We start from the raw sequence: 19,129 nt of genomic DNA on the forward strand, positions 1-19,129 counted from the left end.
CTACAAAGCATGGTATCGGTATCGTTAAAAATACCGTATCGTTTCGTTGGTATCGGTATCGGTATCGGATCGCTTCGTCCTTAACGATATCCAACCCTAGTGAAGATTTCACAGAATAAGATGTCACAGTGCAGTACAACAGCCAGAACATTGGTCTTAGTGAAGATTCAGTACACAGCCAGAACATTTGTCTTAGTGAAGATTTCACAGAACAAGATGTCACAGAGCAGTACGACAGCCAGAACATTGGTCTTAGTGAAGATTTCACAGAACAAGATGTCATAGTTCAGTACGACAAGCCAGAACATTGGTCTTAGTGAAGATTCAGTGCGACAGCCAGAACATTGGTCTTAGTGAAGATTTCACAGAACAAGATGACACAGTGCAGTACGACAAGCCAGAACATTGGTCTTAGTGGAGATTTCACAGAACAAGATGTCACAGTTCAAAACGACAGCCCAAAACATTGGTCTTAGTGAAGATTTCAGAGAACTAGATGTTATAGTTCAGAACAACAGCCAGAACATTGGTTTTAGTGAAGATTTCACAGAACTAGATGTTATAGTTCAGTACAAGAGCCAGAACATTGGTCTTAGTGAAGTTTTCAATGAATGAGATGTTACAGTTCAGAACAACAGCCAGAACAAAGGTCTTAGTGACGATTTCACCGAATGAGATGTTACAGTTCAGAACAATAGCCAGAGGCGATAGTGAAGATTTCGCCCGCCCGCTTAGCTAGTAGGGAGAGCGCAGATCTACGGATCTTGGGGTCGTGAGTTCGATCCCCGGGTGGGGCGTATGCTCTCTGTGACGATTTGATGAAAGACATTGTGTCTGAAATCATTCCTCCTCCACCTCTGATTCATGTCGGGAAGTGGTACAGAATCCAGGAACACTGGTTAGGTTAACTGCCCGCTGTTACATAACTGAAATACTGTTGAAAAACGGCGTTAAACCCAAAACAAACAAACAAACCGAATGAGATGTTACAGTTCAAAAAAACAGCCTGACCATTGGTCTAGTGAAGAGTTCACAGGTGACAGTGGCCATGTTTGGGCACATAAATTTTGTCCTTCACCTCTGATGTGTGTGGGAAATGTAAACTTCAGAGATTTTAAGTAGTAAAGAATCTAAGGAACATACTGGAACAAGAGGACCATGATGGTCCTGAATCGCTCACCTATCCCCACATGACCTAGTATTGAACTGAGTACGACGTCGTTATTTCTATTATTTGAAATAGTGACCTAGTTTTTGAGCACATGTGACCTAGATATCATCAAGATAAAAAATTCTAACCAATTTTCATGAAGATCCATTGAAAAATATGACCTCTAGAGAGGTCACAAGGTTTTTCTATTATTTGACCTAATGACCTAGTTTTTGAAGGCACGTGACCCACTTCTGAATCTGACCTAGATATCATCAAGGTGAACATTCTCACCAATTTTCATGAAGATCTCATGAAAAATATGGCCTCTAGAGAGGTCACAAGGTTTTTCTATTTTTAGACCAACTGACCTAGCTTTTGACCGCACATGACCCAGTTTCGAACTTGACCTAGATATCATCAAGAGGAACATTCTGATCAATTTTCATGAAGATCCATTGAGAAACATGGCCTCTAGAGACGTCACAAGGTTTTTCTATTTTAAGACCTACTGACCTAGATTTTGACCGCACGTAACCCAGTTTCAAACCTGACCTAGATATCATCTAGGTGAACATTCTCACCATTTTTCATGAAGATCCATTGAGAAATATGGCCTCAAGAGAGGTCACAAGGTTTTTCTATTTTTCGACCTACTGACCTAGTTTTTGACCGCACGTGACCCAGTTTCGAACCTGACCTAGATATCATCAAGGTGAACATTCTGACCAACTTTCATAAAGATCCCGTGAAAAATGTGGCCTCTAGAGAGGTCACAAGGTTTTTCTATTTTTAGACCTACTGACCTAGTTTTTGACCGCACGTGACCCAGTTTCGAACTTGACCTAGATATCATCAAGATGAACATTCTGACCAACTTTCATAAAGATCCCATGAAAAATGTGACCTCTAGAGTGTTCACAAGCAAAAGTTTACGCACGCACGGACGGACGGACGCCACGCGATCACAAAAGCTCACCTTGTCACTTTGTGACAGGTGAGCTAAAAAGTACTGCTTGAAACTCGCGTGCCCTTTTCTCCGATGGGCTACCTTTTTGGAGCATAAAATAATGCAAAACAAGACAGTAATAAACATCAACAACTTTGCTAATAGTTTCTGCCACTATAATTGCTGCAGAATTTTGCACAAACTGCTTATTTTCTCAGATTCAGTAACTGAAACCACTGCATGCATATCTGGCAAATCAATACACTTCTCTACTAAAGCATCTGGGAATTTTTTCGACAGCCTTAATTTTTTTTTAATGTAATATTTCTAGCTAATTTGTTTAGTTTTGTATTTATATATAAACTTAAAAAATTAAAAGGAAAGATGGAGAGTACAGACTTAATCATGTGATGTTGCGATAGTAGGTATTAAAGTAATTAATCTGTCCAAATTTGTTGGTGCTGTTATTAGACATCTGGGTAAATAGACACTAAAAGTCTTCTCTTTGATGGAAATATAAAGAATTATCCACTAATATAACAAGAGCTGCTGGAGGACAGCAACACTTGACTCTTCAACAGCCTTGTCAAATGAATGAATACAAAAATCTAAAAAGAGGTATGATTTTGTAAAAATGCAAAACAATGTTAAGGACACAAATTACAATGCATATGAGCTCATGACAGTGGGCATGTGTGTGAAGTTTCAATCCTTTCCCATTAGTGGGTACTGAGATACCAGCTTACATACAAAACCCTTAACCAAAAATTGCTAAGTCCAAAAAGGGGCATCATTCTGTAAAATTAAAAGTAGAGTTGTGGAACCTGTGCACCATATGTCAGATCAACAGAGTGAACAACTGTGTGAAGTTTCAATCCATTCCCATTCGTAGGTACTGACATACCAGCGTACAAAAACTTTACCAAAATTTGCTAATTCGAAAATGTAAAAAAGCAAAATAGAGTTATGGAATCTGTGCAATGCAAGTAAGTTTATCACAGTGAATAAGTGTGTGAAGTTTCAACCCATTCCAACAAGTGGTTACTGAGATACCAGCTTACATACAAAAGCTTAACCAAATCCTGACGCAAACACACAGGTCAGTCCAATAGCTCTACCTATTCCTAGAATTCGAGCTAAAAAGCAGTCCTCTATCCATTGCATTTCTTTGAAAATGCTGGAATTTTCCTGCTAGAAAACAGAAGTGGTCAATCAATTACCAATCATGTATACATTTCACAAACAGAATTTGAAGGAGTAGCCAGCAGATCATGTACAATGTTCTGGTACATTTACTCTGCTAATTGCCAGTCAGCCAGAAAGACCAACATTTCTTGTTCATGATTCCATCTGAATCATTAGTGGAAGAAAATGGTTACAATTTGATCTACATGTCAAATGTAATTTTACATTATTAGTATTCAACTGAATACTGAATTTCTTCATTTTATACAGAGTTGTTTGTACATAGCAATAAGATCAAACAATCAGTAACCAATTTATTCAGAAACTTGCACTGTCTGCATCTGGTCCTTCAAAGATGCCAGTTTAGACTTCTAAATATCAATGTAATCAAAAGCTCAAATGATTACACCAAATTTTAGGTCTAGTACATTACAATTAGAAGACATCAAAATCGACTTTGATTATTGATTACTGTCGACTGCTTGGCAAAACCTATTTGATTACAACAAAGATTACTGAGTATGATTACAATCCCGGCACAAATTAACAAACAAAACTCTTACTAATATAAAATACTGAAACAGACCTGTCACTTACAAATCGTTTAACTCTCAGTTATGTAACGGCAGGCAGTTAACCTGTGTTTCTGGATTCTGTACCAGTACAAACCTGCATTCTTCGCAAGCAACTGCCAACTTCCCCATATGAATCGGACGTGGAGAACAAATGATTTCAGACACAATGTATTTTATCAAATTGTCACAGAGAACTGTTCAACATACGCCTCGCCTGCGGATCGAACTCATGGCCCCCTGATCTTTAGATAGGCACTTTCCCTACTGAGCTAAGCGGGTGGGCTGTCTGGAACCAACATGATATAAAACTGAACTCAGATTGTAGCCTTGCATTTTACTGATATGAGCTTGAATTGCTCCAATCGGAACCTGGAGTTTTGAGACTGACTGCCTGCTTCAATTCAGTGAAAATAAAGAAAATTTTACTCATTATCTGCACCAATTATATTTTGTCTCTTTTTTTCATGAGAATACAATACAATCATTAACAAAATTTTCCTTTAAACATACCTAATTATACTAATGATACATGAACTGTGGTCCAACCCTTCTGCCTGTCTTAATCGTGTATATGTTCACAATTGAGGAAGGAATAAAACATTTTTAATCAACAATTTTATTAAGCTTTGTAAAAACTTACGTGAGCGTCTTTTTCCAAAGAAAGTGTTGTCACTTTTGGTCCTTCTGTATGGCAGTGATAACCTCTTCAATGTACTTAACATTATTGTAAAATGTCTGAATTTCTAACACACATTATCTATCATTTCATATGCAATTTTCATTCTCCCTGAGAACTCCATGCAGTGAATAAATGCAATTATTTTTTTTTATCTACGGAAAATGTAAATACCTAATAATTATGATCAAGTGCACACTTCACTATTTCAATAATCCATTTCATATAGCTTCCTCTTTACAGAGGAATGTCAAAAAAGTGCAAAATAATCAGTTTTCCATTTCAAAGCAAAAGAAATAATTAATTTTCTATTTCAATCATTTCAATAACGATTACCACATAAATATATTACTGGATCTACTTTTATCCGGTATCAAGATCACTATCCATGTTTTTGGACAGTATTTTATCCATGGTTATAATATGATCCCATGTTCCATCCCTACATTATCCAAATTGGTCCACAAAGAAAATCAGCCAGTCTCAATGTTTTTGGATAAAATTCAAACCGTCCATAATAACTACATACTTCATCCTTTCAACTCGGAGAATGATGCGGAAAAAAATAAATGTCTCTTCCATTCAGACAGTCTACTGCTAAAATGTTCTGCAACTGCACAATTCCTGAACATTAATCAAATTCCATCACTGCTTTATTTATTCCATTTATGATTTTTTCTGTTTGTTTGAGAACTTCCATTACAGATGAAAATCATAACGATGTTTTTTGAAAAGATCAATAGCAAGTTGTGGAACTAACAAAATCTGTAATCAATGAAGTAAATTCTGTAATAGATATAGCGGCATTTCACAGAAGTTTTTTCAATGAGTTTTCTGTTTTCAATCAATAAATCATTACTGTCAGAAAATGAGCTTTAAAAGCAATTTACAAAAAAATATCTGGCACTCCAAAATTAATCTCCCAAACTTCTAAGATAGTTTTTTGAAATTTTACAATTTTTCAACAGAATTCTGAAAAATTCACTCAAAAAATTTGAACCAATTTCCAACAAAACTGTTGAAGGACCAGAACTACTGTTGTTATAAATTCCAATAACAATGACACTAGTACGGCATGTTTTAGTAATTTTTCAGAAACTCAGCGAAACAAATAATATACGAGTACAGCAGCTGGGAAAAATGCAGAAATCAATATCTACCTTCTTAATTACTAATCAATACAATATCACCATTACGGTTACTTTGATCTTAAAATGAAGTTATCCAGTTGTTATCTCGTCTAAATATTATTTCTGTTTACATTTACCCTACTAAATGTCTAAAATGGACTGGTCCATCTTTTAATTTGGGCAGTACCACTTGTTTATCAAAGGGATGTTCATTGAAATTTACTGACAGAATAGCTGGTCTGCACAGGTCACAAAGGCAGAATCACTTGCCGACAGCAGGCGAACCTATGTTGACATTCAGAAGTTGCCATATATATTACGTTATTTTCCCTTGTATACCTGCACGAAACAATGTTGTTACATAATGAACTATAAACACACTTGATGCATTCCAAAGCATCACCTACAGTCTTCCAAGATGTCAGTTTTTAGAATTCCAACTTAAACACCTGTATACAAAAACTTTCACAGCCAAAAAAACCCCAACAAATTCTGAGTAAAATATAAAACAACAACAACAACAATATACACATCCAATGGTCACTTGCTGCTTTATACTAACTTCACAAAAATATTATGCAAACAATTTATTTAATTTTCACTGTGCAACGGTAGGGACGGATGGTCTGACATTAAGTCCTAATTAGCCTTCAATAAACACTATCTTTGAGAAACGCAGATTGACTGCTATAAATCTTTCAGGAAAGTAAGATTAAATCTTCACCAAAGATGTAACCTTTAACATATCTTTACAGAAAACAAATTAACTTTTCTCTACCTTTTCATATTGTTTTTTTTCTGCAGATTGAATTTGCTTGTTTGTAACAGTTAATTTCTTCAGGATAAAGGCCAGATGATTGGGATACAAAGACAAAATCAATACATAGTTCTTTGGCAGAAACTGAACACCAAACAAACTCATTAGTTTAAAAGTGGTTGTAAGAAATTCTAACGGCAATTGAAAACAGATATATTTTTTTCTGAAGTATTGAATCTAACAAAAACTAGAAAATGCTTTTGTAAAAAAGCGCATGTCTCCCCCAATGCAAAGTCCTATAGGCAAGAAGTCAAAAGGGGTCAGGAGCGAAAGTCAAAGAGACACTGATGGTTGGCTGCAATAGGGATTATCTACTTGGCATGTCCAGTCATCCCGCTAAATTTCAACACTCTTGGCCTAGTGGTTCTTAAGTCACTGTCCAGGCTTCTGTGACCTTGACCTTTGATCAAGTGACCTCAAAATAAATAGGGGTCATCTACTCTGCATGTCCAATCATCCTATTAAGTTTCAACATTGTAAGTCAAGTGGTTCTCAAGTTATTTCCAAAAAATGATTTTACATGAACAGGCCACTGTGACCTTGACCTTTAATAGACTGACCCCAAAAACAACAGGGGTCATCTACTCTGCATGTTCAATCATCCTATGAAGTTTCAACATTCTGGGTCAAGTGGTTCTGAAGTTATTGATTGGAACTGGTTATCAATGTTCAGGCCCCTGTGACCTTGACCTTTAACGGAGTGACCCCAAAAACAACAGGGGTCATCTACTCTGCATGACCAATAATCCTATGAAGTTTCATCATTCTGGGTCAAGTGGTTCTCAAGTTACTGACCAGAAATGGTTTTCAATGTTCAGGCCCCTGTGACCTTGACCTTTCACAGAGTGACCCCAAAATCGTAAGGGGTCATCTACTCTGCATGACCAATCATCCTATTAAGTTTCAACATTCTGGGTCAAGTGGTTCTCAAGTTACTGACTGGAAATGGTTTTCAATGGTCAGGCCCCTGTGACCTTGATCTTTAGTGGAGTGACCCCAAAATCGATAGGGGTCATCTACTTTGCATGTACAATCATCCTATGAAGTTTCTACATTCTGGGTCAAGTGGTTCTCTAGTTATTGATCGGAAATGGTTTTCCATGTTCAGGCCCCTGTGACCTTGACCTTTGATGGAGTGACCCCAAAATCAATAGGGGTCATCTACTCTTTATGACCAATCATCCTGTGAAGTTTCAACATTCTGGGTCAAGTGGTTCTCTAGCTATTGATCGGAAATGGTTTTCAATGTTCAGGCCCCTGTGACCTTGACCTTTGACGGAGTGACCCCAAAAACAATAGGGGTCATCTACTCTTTATGACCAATCATCCTGTGAAGTTTCAACATTCTGGGTCAAGTGGTTCTCTAGTTATTGATCAGAAATGGTTTTCAATGTTCAGGCCCCTGTGACCTTGACCTTTGACGGAGTGACCCCAAAAACAATAGGGGTCTTCTACTCCAGCAGCCCTACAACCCTATGAAGTTTGAAGGTTCTAAGTCAAATGGTTCTCCAGTTATTGCTCGGAAATGAAGTGTGACGTACGGACGGAAGGACGGACGGACAGACGGACGGACAGGGCAAAAACAATATGTCTCCTGGGGGAGACATAACAAGACTGAGACAGACGCTGAAGGGGCAGATTCAGATATTGAATTTCATGTTTGAAGTTATTGTTTTAGGGTTAGCACCATTTTTCAACAGTATTTCAGTGTAGCAGCAGACAGTTAACCTAACCAGTGTTCCTGGATTCTGCAACCAGTACTTACCTGTTCTCCACAAGTAACTGCCAACTTAGATTGGCATCAGTCGTTAGAGTCAATGAGCCTAGAGAGAAAATGTTTTTCTGAGAAAATAATTTAGTGTCAGTGTGAAGAAATTAATATTATTACAGACTATTTGATCTCAACAGACTTTGTAAGTCTACTGCCAACTCAGAGGTGGAGGAAACAAAATGTCTTTTGGTCTTTTGTCACATCAAATCTTTGCAAGTAAAAGGGACTTGTGCAGGGCCTCAAAACTGCACACTGTATTTACCCCATGCAAACCAGTATTTCCACTGATAGTATCATGGGAGAAGCATTTTTAAGTATTAAGGATAAAATGTGAATAGCTTGGATAGAATATTTTTAACATCATTTTTCAGCAAGGTATCTAGGAGAATCAGTAAACCTTAATTAACTTGTTCTCTACAACTACCTGACAGATTCTGTGGCTTCCCCAACATGAAACAGAGCGGGGTGGGGGGGGGGGGGGGGGGGGGAGAAACATGCCCTTCAAGACTGGAGAAAATAAAAGAATCTGTCTATCTAGCAATCTCAAATTAGAACAGAGAAAAAAATTTCCATACACATAGATTGAACTGGACACCTTTGAAGTGGAGGTATCCCACCCTGCTAACTGTGCAAACATGCCAACACGGACAGGTACAAAATACACTTAGACAATGCCAGACAATGCAAAAATTTCAAATGGTATAAAAGAATCGCTATACTTCTCCATCAGAAAACTGCCCAATTTTTCCGTAGGACAGTAATTCAGTTACATAACAGTAAATGATGGCAACTCAAAGGCAAAAAATTTAAGTGGTCCCTACAGTATGATTTCTTGGTCATAACCAACTTTAGTTCATATAAATATTTCCCTTTGAACACAAGTACACATCCCAATATCATTATTCCTAACATACCCTAGCAGTAAACTGTTACATAATATTATATGTCCTTTATTCCCGGCATCATACAGCAATTTTACAAGTATATCAGAGATGGTCACAATGAATTTTCATTAAATATTAAACAAACACATCTGATCAAAGGCACTTTGAGCTTTTATAGTTTCATGATTCATCCCACCATATTTTTTTTTCAATATTCATCAAATTTCACAGTAACACCATATTTTTTTCTTCAATGTTTCATCGAATTTCATACATTCCTATAACTCAAAACTATCAAGTTTTTTTTTCAATATTTTATCCATTTTCATATTTTATCCAGCAATGCAAAATAATTGCAAAATAAAACATTATCCAGTATATTAAACACAGAAGTCCATCTTTATTTTTTACTGTGTATTTAATTATGTAAATTTGTCCATATAACCATTCAATTCACCCTATTTTACACTATAATTCCACTGTAAAGAGTTTTTGTATAAAACATGAAAACACTCCCCTAATCTGAACTCGTACTGATATCTTTTTATTTAATCTTCGTTTCAAGTTCTCAATTTATTTTAATTTGCACAGAAGAATCTTCTTAAAATAGATTTTTAACATTTTTCTATCACTTGGAAAACAACACACACTTGTTTCGTGTCTTCAACACTACAGTGAAAAGTTTCTCCTAAAACTTTAAATGTTTTGTATCAGAGTAACACGCAATAAAGAAATCTTTCAGTGCCAATATTAAATAATATATAAAAGAAGAAGTGCCAGATACAACTAATTACATTTAAGGAGCCAAAAAAAAAAGCGTTTGCAGTAATTTTCACACAAAAGAAGATTACTTTCAATTGTCAAGAGAATAAGAATCAACAATGACACAATATATAGATTCTACAGGGTTTCAGCAAAATGTGAAAAAAATAATAATATCAAAGTTGAGAATATTGAATACTTGCCACTTACTAGAAGTTCACATTTATATCATATTATTATTTTTTTTTTAAATAGTTTCAAAACATCATGACAGCCTGCCAATATTTGAGTACTGCTGGGCTCAGAGAATGCTGACTTGTGGGTAATTCCTGGTTAATCTGATGGATTTATATTCAAGACTTTCAAATCTGATCACTTATTCATCTTAATACATGTTTGATTTTCATGGAGGTGTTTTTGAAATCTGATGATTCCTGTGTCACAGGGTGAGAAAAATGTGCAGTCAGTCCGGGGCTTGAACCCGGGACCCCTCGCTTACAGGGCAAGTACTCTACCGACTGAGCTAACCGGCTGCCTGACACGTCTTCTCCCCTAACGTGATCAAGTCCGTACCTTGACATACACCCCCACAAATTGGAAACTCGTCCTCGAGTTCTGGAGGTACGTAATATTGCATGTGTCGGAAGACTGACCAAGCAAGCATGCCACAGTCCCATGTTGGGCGCCAAATATAACAGGGTGAGAAAAATGTGCAGTCAGTCCGGGGCTTGAGTTGCTAACAATAGATTAACTTGCAGTATGAAAATCTCATGTTCCAACTGCCATGCCTGTTTTCACTGAATATATTATACTCTTCATCAAAAACTGCACAGCAAGTACCACTAAGTCTTGCTCTAACGGAATTCTACTCATCTATGAGCATAAACATTCAAGAGAAATAACTCATCGCAACATAATTTCTCATAATGATGACACAGTTTACCTCCCTTGAGTTACAAGAACAGATTGATTAACTTCCACTGACCCTACAATTACTTCTGTTAGATAGGCCTACTTTTTTCCCTTCAGCATAATTACCAAACATATAATCAATCTTGACAGGAAAGGCAATACCACAGAAAAACATTCTTAAAGGGAAGAGAAATGCAAATGTAAGAACTGATTTATAGAAAGGCTTTACTGGAATCATTAGGAACTGTATTAAGTTTTATTCAGGGATAGTTCCTCGAGCCAATTCTGTGATCAATGTAAAACAAATTTAGAATATTAAGCCATTCAGTAATTTTTGTTATTTATACATGATATCCTAAATACATTTTCAGATTTCATTCCTTAGCCTAATAAACCTGGGTCCAACTGTAGTCCAATCAATACAACAGATTTTGGACCGGAGATTTATATACGAGTCCTGTAATGATCTGTGTTATAATGCATGTGTTCGTAATTAAAGTTTTAACAGATTAATGAAAATGATTTATTTGTAGTTTCATGTATTTCAACTCTGCACCCAAATAATACATCAACGACGCAAACTCAAAACAAATCATAATTATACAATTTTAAATCTGCTATGCAAGCAAAAACACCAAAAGGCGCCACCCAGGTAACGGAACTATAGAAGCGACACTATTACACATCAGTTTTTCTAATCATAATTTTATTTGATATCAAAACAATTAATTATTAACTATCAGCTGACCATTCACTGTTAATTATGTCCAAAAAATGAGGACATTTTTAGGCAAAACGCGAAAACATGTTACAGAAGGACAGTGTTAAACATATGACAGAAAAATTTGGAAGTATTACACATTTGATACAAAGATATGAAAGATGGACAGAGATAAACAAACTATATACATATAAAAGGACAGTGTTAAACACGCTAGACATGTGATAAAACTGTGTTAAGTATGTTACACGTAGTGCTAAACATGTTCAGGGGTGTGGAATTGCGAATTTTTTTCACTTGTCGCCATTTGCGACAAAAAATTAAATGTGGCTCCGAAATTTTCTAATTGGCAAAAATGGCCCGAAGCTATGTCTGTCTGCAAAACTACGAATATTGCCAGTTTTACGAACCAAAAGGTGTGAAAAATCGATAATCTGTGTAGACACAACATCCGTTATTGAAAGGGAGGGAGCCAATTTGCAATTTTTTTATTTGATCAGGCAGTTAACTGGCGATAATTAGATTATTGAATAACAAACTGGATAATTATAATCTTCATTTTGTGCACTTGATACGATTTTATGAGCAGTTGGCTGTTAGACAAATTTTCTATGATTGCCGAGGGTTAGTTTGGGCAAAAACAAATAAAAATGCTTTAGACAAGCAGAAATTGTAAGTACTGAATAGCTATGATGATAGAAAAGCAATAAAACATAGGTATTTTATCAAATATTTAATTCTAACTTACGTTTTCCGAATTTGTCACCCGTTTCGCGACCGTGATTTTCGGCTATTTCTGTCATTTCTGACGAGATTTTTTAGTGCAATTTTAATAAAAAGCCAATAAAAAGTCTACATTTAAGAAAAATATGACAAATGTTGCAAAAGGAGCTCTTATTTTGAAGTAATTTTCGAGAATAAAACATGCGAAGGCATCGAACCCCACCCACTTATAGGCAATGTGCAAAATAAGACATTGATTTTTTTAAACATTTTTTTCTTCTCTTTTTTGACATCTTTATTTTAAAGGCGATTTTCAGAAATTTTTATTAAATGGCAGATGTTTATAAAAATGGTCATTTTAGAAATTAACACAAACTGCTTTTTAAAGGGTTACTAAGAAATCTGTAATAACTAGATTAACTTCTTGAGTAGTATGAGTACTTTGGTACATATAATGTAGTCCTACAAGAACGTCAATGCTATGCGCTTCGCCGCTGTTGGCCTCATAATTTTATCTTCGGAAAAAGCAGTGGCTCAGAGAAAAAAAATCCCAGTGTGACCCCTGCTGTAGGAAGTTTTTTAACGAAATGATGAAAAAACATTTCACCAAACAACTGAACACTTTTGTATTCATTGTTACACATCTTACACATGATGCCAAGATGTAACATTCTATACTGATTATATTTAGAACATGTTACATACCTGACTGAAGGATCAAATCCATGTAAACTCCACATAATTTACTTATCATGTTGCTTTTATGTAAGTGTCCTGAACCAGAAGCAAAACCATATAAGGTAAAAGTTAAGTCAAACTTTGTAAAGTCAGCTCACTTTTCTTTTTTCTTGCCAATGAAATTAAGTCTTTCCAATCACTAACTAGTGCATTATCATCAAGAATCAATCCTCTATGAAATTAAGCAATGGTTGTAACCAAAGGAGTGCACAATGACAATTAGATGACAATGTGACATACCCAGCCTTGATAACAGCGCATTCATTTATTGATGCAATCATTTTCTGGCTACAGAACTACATACATCACACACACAGAATTAATTACATGTTTATTCTTTTATCCTCACTTCTATCCCTGTCTGGTTATCATCATCAGACACTTGAGTCTGTCACTTGAAAAGTACAAGGCTTTCCTCTCACTAAACAACTGTAAGAATTCCCCCAAAAGACTCCTGAAAACAGCCACTCCTTACTTTAACGTTGGTCAAGTTTTTCCGCCTGTTTTTCCAATCTTGTTTAAAAGCTCTTTCCTCTAAAAACCTTAATGATTTGTAGACCAGTCTCAAAACCCTAGCATCCGATTGGTCGACTCCTAGCAAAAATTTGAAATGGACTAATGGCAATGCCTCTTTCTTGGACTGGTCTCCATACTCAGTTCTGTGTCAAGTTACTGTCTTCAAACCGTAGCTCTTTAAAAGACAATGAACTTGTGACAATAAACTCTGCTATGACAAAGAACCTGTGCTTCTTAAGTCCAGAGTAAAAAAATCCTGTAACTGTCCCACAAAAGAATGCCAGAACTATTTCTAGTAAATGTTTCTGTGGCATATTAATGTTTTATAAATGCCTCTCATTTTACCAAAATATGCTCTATACATAAATAGCTCATCAATAGCCTCATTACCAGCACAATTATCACCATAACTCTGAAATTGATCATTAAAAAAGAGCTCACAATTATTGATTTACGTTTTTTTCATTTATCATAGTAATACTGGCTGCCATTGTCTAGAGAAAGCTATCTCTACCATCCATTTGATTCAGATAGTATGTTGTTTTTTCTCCATTACCTTTAACAAAAGCCTTTAACAAAAGCCTACTGTAACAACAACAAGAGCTGTCGGAGGACAGCAACGCTCGACTATTCAACAGCCTTGTCAATTGAATGAATACAAAAGTTGAAAAAGGGGCATAATTTTGTAAAATGCAAAGTAGAGGTATTGAACCTCTGTACTGCATGTCATATCATGACAGTGAACAAGTGTGTGAAGTTTCAATCCTTTCCAATTTGTGGATACTGAGATACCAGCTTACATACAAAAACTTAACAAAAAACTGCTAAGTCAAAGGGGCATAATTTTGTAAAAGTGCCAAGTAGAGTTATGGGACCTTCACAGTGCATGTTAGATCATGACAGTGAACAAGTGTGTGAAGTTTCAATCCATTCCAATTAGTGGATACTGAGATATCAGATTACATACAAAAATTTAACCAAAAACTGCTAAGTCGAAAAAGGGGCATAATTTTGAAAAAAAAGAGAGTAGAGTTATGGGACTTGCTTAGTGCATGTCAGATCATGATAGTGAACAAGTATGTGAAGTTTCAATCCATTCCCATTAGTAAGTACTGAGATACCAGCTTACATACAAAACCTTAACCAAAAATTTCTAAGTCGAAAAAGGGGCATAATTTTGTAAAAAAGCAAAATAGAGTTATGGAACCTGTGCAATGTAGATCAGTTCATCACAGTGAATAAGTGTGTGAAGTTTCAATCCATTCCCACAAGTGGTTACTGAGTTACCAGCTTACATACAAAACCTTAACCAAAAATTTCTAAGTCGAAAAAGGGGCATAATTTTGTAAAAAAGCAAAATAGAGTTATGGAACCTGTGCAATGTAAGTCAGTTTGTCACAGTGAATAAGTGTGTGAAGTTTCAATCCATTCCCACAAGTGGTTACTGAGATACCAGCTTACATACAAAACCTTAACCAAAATCGGGACGCGGACGCGGACGCAGACGCCGACGCCGACGCCGACGCATGGGCGAGTGCAATAGCTCACTATTCTATGAATAGTCGAGCTAAAAATTGTAATAGATCCATTCACCTCTATTTCTATGAACTTCCATATAAGGCTTTGAAAATCAATGACAAAGCTACTGAATTCAGTATGAACTGAATTAAGTTTTATTCAAGAAAATTTCATAAAGTCAATTCAGCAATCAATATAAAATGAATTTAGAACGTAAAATTCTGATCAGATGTGTATTTTTAAATGTAACATCTGCAGGCCCAGAAACAACAATAAATAAGAACTTTTAACTATTACAGCGAAGGTAAAAGTCATGAATCTATCCTCCATCTATTTACTGTTATTTTCATACAGTTACACAATACAAAAATTCCAAACTGACAACATGTCACACATTCATCTCCAGAAATGCCAGGGAAAAATGCCGCCAGCAATCAGGGAAAACAATATATACAAGAGTTGTGACACAATCAGACATTTTATACAAAATTCTCCTCTGAAATGTCTGCACAGTATATCCCTACTAAGCCATAGGTCAATCCAATCGTTTTTATCACAGAAAATGTCTGGCCTGGACATCTTGCAGAAAAAAGTTCCAATTATTAGCTGGGACAATCAGGTGTCTGAAACCTTAATTTTATTATGGTTTTCAATCAAATCCTGATGCCCAAATGTCAAGATTTGAAAAGATTGGGTTTTTATTCATCAAATATGGTAATTTTTTCAGACAACTTATTCAAACATTGGAGTTTCCTTATTTACAGCTTGAGAATTCCTATTAGTTTTATTACAGAAAGCAACACAATGTTTGTTCTTTCCAATCTGGCATAATTCGAAACAGAAAAGTTTCAGTCAATTTCTGTAATACTAATTTCCTTTCCGAAATAGCAGAATTCTGAAGATACCAAAGTACTGACCACATGCAATCATCCTATAAAGCCAAAAAGTTCGTCTCAATGTCACAGTGACCTTGAACTTTGAGCTACTGACACCAAAAGCAATAGGGACTGGCAATCATACTATTTTAGTATAACCTTTTTAAAACATAACATTTTCTAGTTACTGATTAGAAACAATATGAATATGGTCCACCAACGAATGGACTAACTGAAACAGACATTAAGCAAAATAATGTACCTCCCCTTCTTCGAGGTAGGGCAGAAAAAGAATAAATTCAGAAATGTTAAAATAAGACCTTCCTAACCAAGTATCATTAGTAAGAAATACAGTGAACATCAACCATTTCAAGTAATGAGAGGATGAGTGAAATGCTCAAGCAATCCAGGTTTCTAAGCAACTGAAACTGAAAATAAAGGAAAATGATAAGGGACCAGCTCTGTTGCTCCAGTACTGATACTTGAACAAGCAATGTTCACATACATGTAGAACCTCACTTTTATAAATGATTTAACATATGAGCCGTGCCATGAGAAAACCAACATAGTGGGTGTGCGACCAGCATGGATCCAGACCAGCCTGCGCATCCGCGCAGTCTGGTCAGGATCCATGCTGTTCGCTAACAGTTTCTTTAATTCCAATAGGCTTTAAAAGCGAACAGCATGGAGCCTGACCAGACTGCGCGGATGCGCAGGCTGGTCTGGATCCATGCTGGTCGCAAACCCACTATGTTGATTTTCTCATGGCACGGCTCAATTACCATTAATACTGTACAGAAGCACCACCTATCTCTTCAATCTGAATAGATTTCATCAACACCCCAGTATCCAGCGTAACTTGTATCATCACCTCCATAGGCCTGGGGGAATAGCTGATAAATTTCATGATTTATAAAAATGTTCCTATAAAAAACATAATAATAAAATAACAAAAAGCGATTTTGTCGATATAATTCAACCTCCAAGGGAGACAAGTCAGTTATACTGAATCAGTTAAGACATTCGAAGTTCTCTGTGTATATACACGTGCATCTGCAAAATGCTTGAAATAACTAAATAAATCATCACCTGTGCACAGAATGTGGGTATGTGCTTCTTGGTGACATTTTCAAGTAAAGAAAACTTTTCACAGTTGTATAGTCTCCTATTTTCAGTTAATGAAATGTATACATGTAGGTCCATCTGATTATTTTTTTCAAAATTCGATAAATATCAATTGGAGTATTTATACTGCTGTTTATTTTGTTATTATTTTGAAAATTGAATTATTTTAACCAAAACCTACATATTTTGTCAAAATTAACCTGGCGAAAGACAGCATCATTTGTTAAGCATTTAAAACCCATGACATCATAGATTTCGTGCAACATTTAACCCTTATCATACTGGACATGGTTGATTCTGCCTTTGCGACCAATGTAGAACATGATCAACCTGCTCATACGTGCAGTCTGATCATGATCTGCACTGTTCACCATTCAGTCAGTACCTTTTTGATAAGCACCCCTTTTAACAGTCAATGGTACTTTCCAAATTGAAAGATGGACAAGTTCATTATAGAAATTTAGCAGGGTATTAAAGGGTTAATCTACCACTATAACAGTTACAAGGCATTGTTCTATGTATTCCTGATGAGGTCACACCGTCACTTCACTTCCGGTTAAACAAACATGCAGAACTACCTTAAAGTCCTTCCTTATAATATACTTCAACAAGAGCACCGCCTTGCGGGTGCTGACGCTCATCTGATTTTTTTTGTATAATAGAAATATTGTCCTACCCATGATTTTCTAAGTCTAAAAAGGGCCATCACTCTTGCAAAAAGCAGGATAGAGTTATGTTTCTTGATGTACAGTGTCCACTTATGATGGTGAAAAACTGTTGCAAGTTTTAAAGCAATAGCTTTGATAGTTTATGAGAAAAGTTGACTTAAACATAATATTCAACCAAGAAAATGATTTTTCTAAGTCCAAAAGGGGCAATAATTATTGCAAAAAGCAGGATGGAGTTATGTTGCTTGCTGTACAGGGTCAGCTTATGATGGTGAACAAGAGCTGCAAGTTTTAAAGCAATAGCTTTGATAGTTTAAGAGAAAAAGTTGACCTAAACATAAAACTTAACCAAGAAATCTGATATTTTCTAAGTCCAAAAGGGGCCATAAATCTTGCAAAAAGCAGGATGGAGTTATGTTTCCTGCTGTACAAGGTCAGCTTATGATGGTGAACAAGTGTTGCAAGTTTTTTTTTTTTTTTTTTTTTTTGAGGCCCCAGCTGGGTAACCCCGTTTATTTTTCTTTGCATAACATACATGTATATGACATACAATTTTTATATACAATGTCAATGACATATATAGTCAAAAACAAAACATGATCTTAACATGTTTCTAATCAAAATCACGTCAGATTCAATACGAATATTATGCAAAGAGTTTTGGAAGGTAAGAAAAACAGGAAGGAAGGAGAAGGAGGTAGAGAAGAAAAAAAAGAGCTATGTCACTTGGGAGTTCTAACTTTGATTAATGAAAAAGTAGATTAAAAAATGAGGAATAAAGGGTGATCGTTTCCTGGTTTCAGTAGTAAGTACTCAATACTAGTATATGTACAAGAGTTTTAGGGGTTGTAAAGTTTAGTGTAGTCAACTATTATATTTCATCGAACTTTGACCATTTTTCTTCATGTCTATCTAACTTGTTTTGCATTAATGCGATTTCTTTTTCAATTTTTATCCTAGCTTTCAAGTATTGTACAAAGCACTCAAACATTGGAATGTTTTTGCTGTACTTAGATTTAAATATAAAATATTTGCATAATATTATTATAAAGTTTAGAACATCATTTTTCTTATTGTTTTGTATTACACCGAAACATATGTTTTTGATATTCAGTTTCACGTCAATTCCTTTAGTAGTCAATAGATTTTGAATATTGTTCCAAAAGGCTTGTACTTTGGGGCATTCCCATATTATGTGTTCAATTGTTTCTGTATTCATGCAGCAGAAATCACATAGGTTACTGGGGGCCAGCTTACAGATAAATAGATATTTATTTGTGGGCAACAGACGCATTAAAAATTTGTATTGAAAACTGCGTAGATTTGTATCAATGGTAGAAAGGAATGGTACGCTAAAAATATTCTTCCAATTTAGGTTTTCATTTTCAAAAAAAGATTCCCATTTCACAACAGCAGTTGGTTTTTCATATGGTA

The 19,129-nt window shown here is 35.7% G+C and overlaps 1 protein-coding gene across 29 annotated transcripts in view; it reads right to left on the reverse strand.

The window, feature by feature from the left end:
- The window catches only part of LOC123559909 (arf-GAP with GTPase, ANK repeat and PH domain-containing protein 1-like), a 74,644-nt gene extending 69,421 nt beyond the window's left edge, over positions 1 to 5,223 (reverse strand). For 5 of the 29 annotated variants that reach the window (XM_053552145.1, XM_053552140.1, XM_053552143.1 and 2 more), the window contains exon 1: positions 4,500 to 5,208. In XM_053552145.1, the coding sequence (XP_053408120.1) occupies positions 4,500 to 4,581 (82 nt within the window). In that variant the 5' untranslated portion in view covers positions 4,582 to 5,208. Of the gene's footprint in view, positions 1 to 4,499 lie in introns of all 29 variants that reach the window. The other 24 variants (XM_053552144.1, XM_053552137.1, XM_053552135.1 and 21 more) reach the window with 12 other exon arrangements.
- Positions 5,224 to 19,129: the final 13,906 nt, after the last annotated feature.

This window comes from Mercenaria mercenaria, chromosome 10 (assembly GCF_021730395.1).
Source record: "Mercenaria mercenaria strain notata chromosome 10, MADL_Memer_1, whole genome shotgun sequence".
Lineage (NCBI taxonomy): Eukaryota > Metazoa > Mollusca > Bivalvia > Venerida > Veneridae > Mercenaria > Mercenaria mercenaria.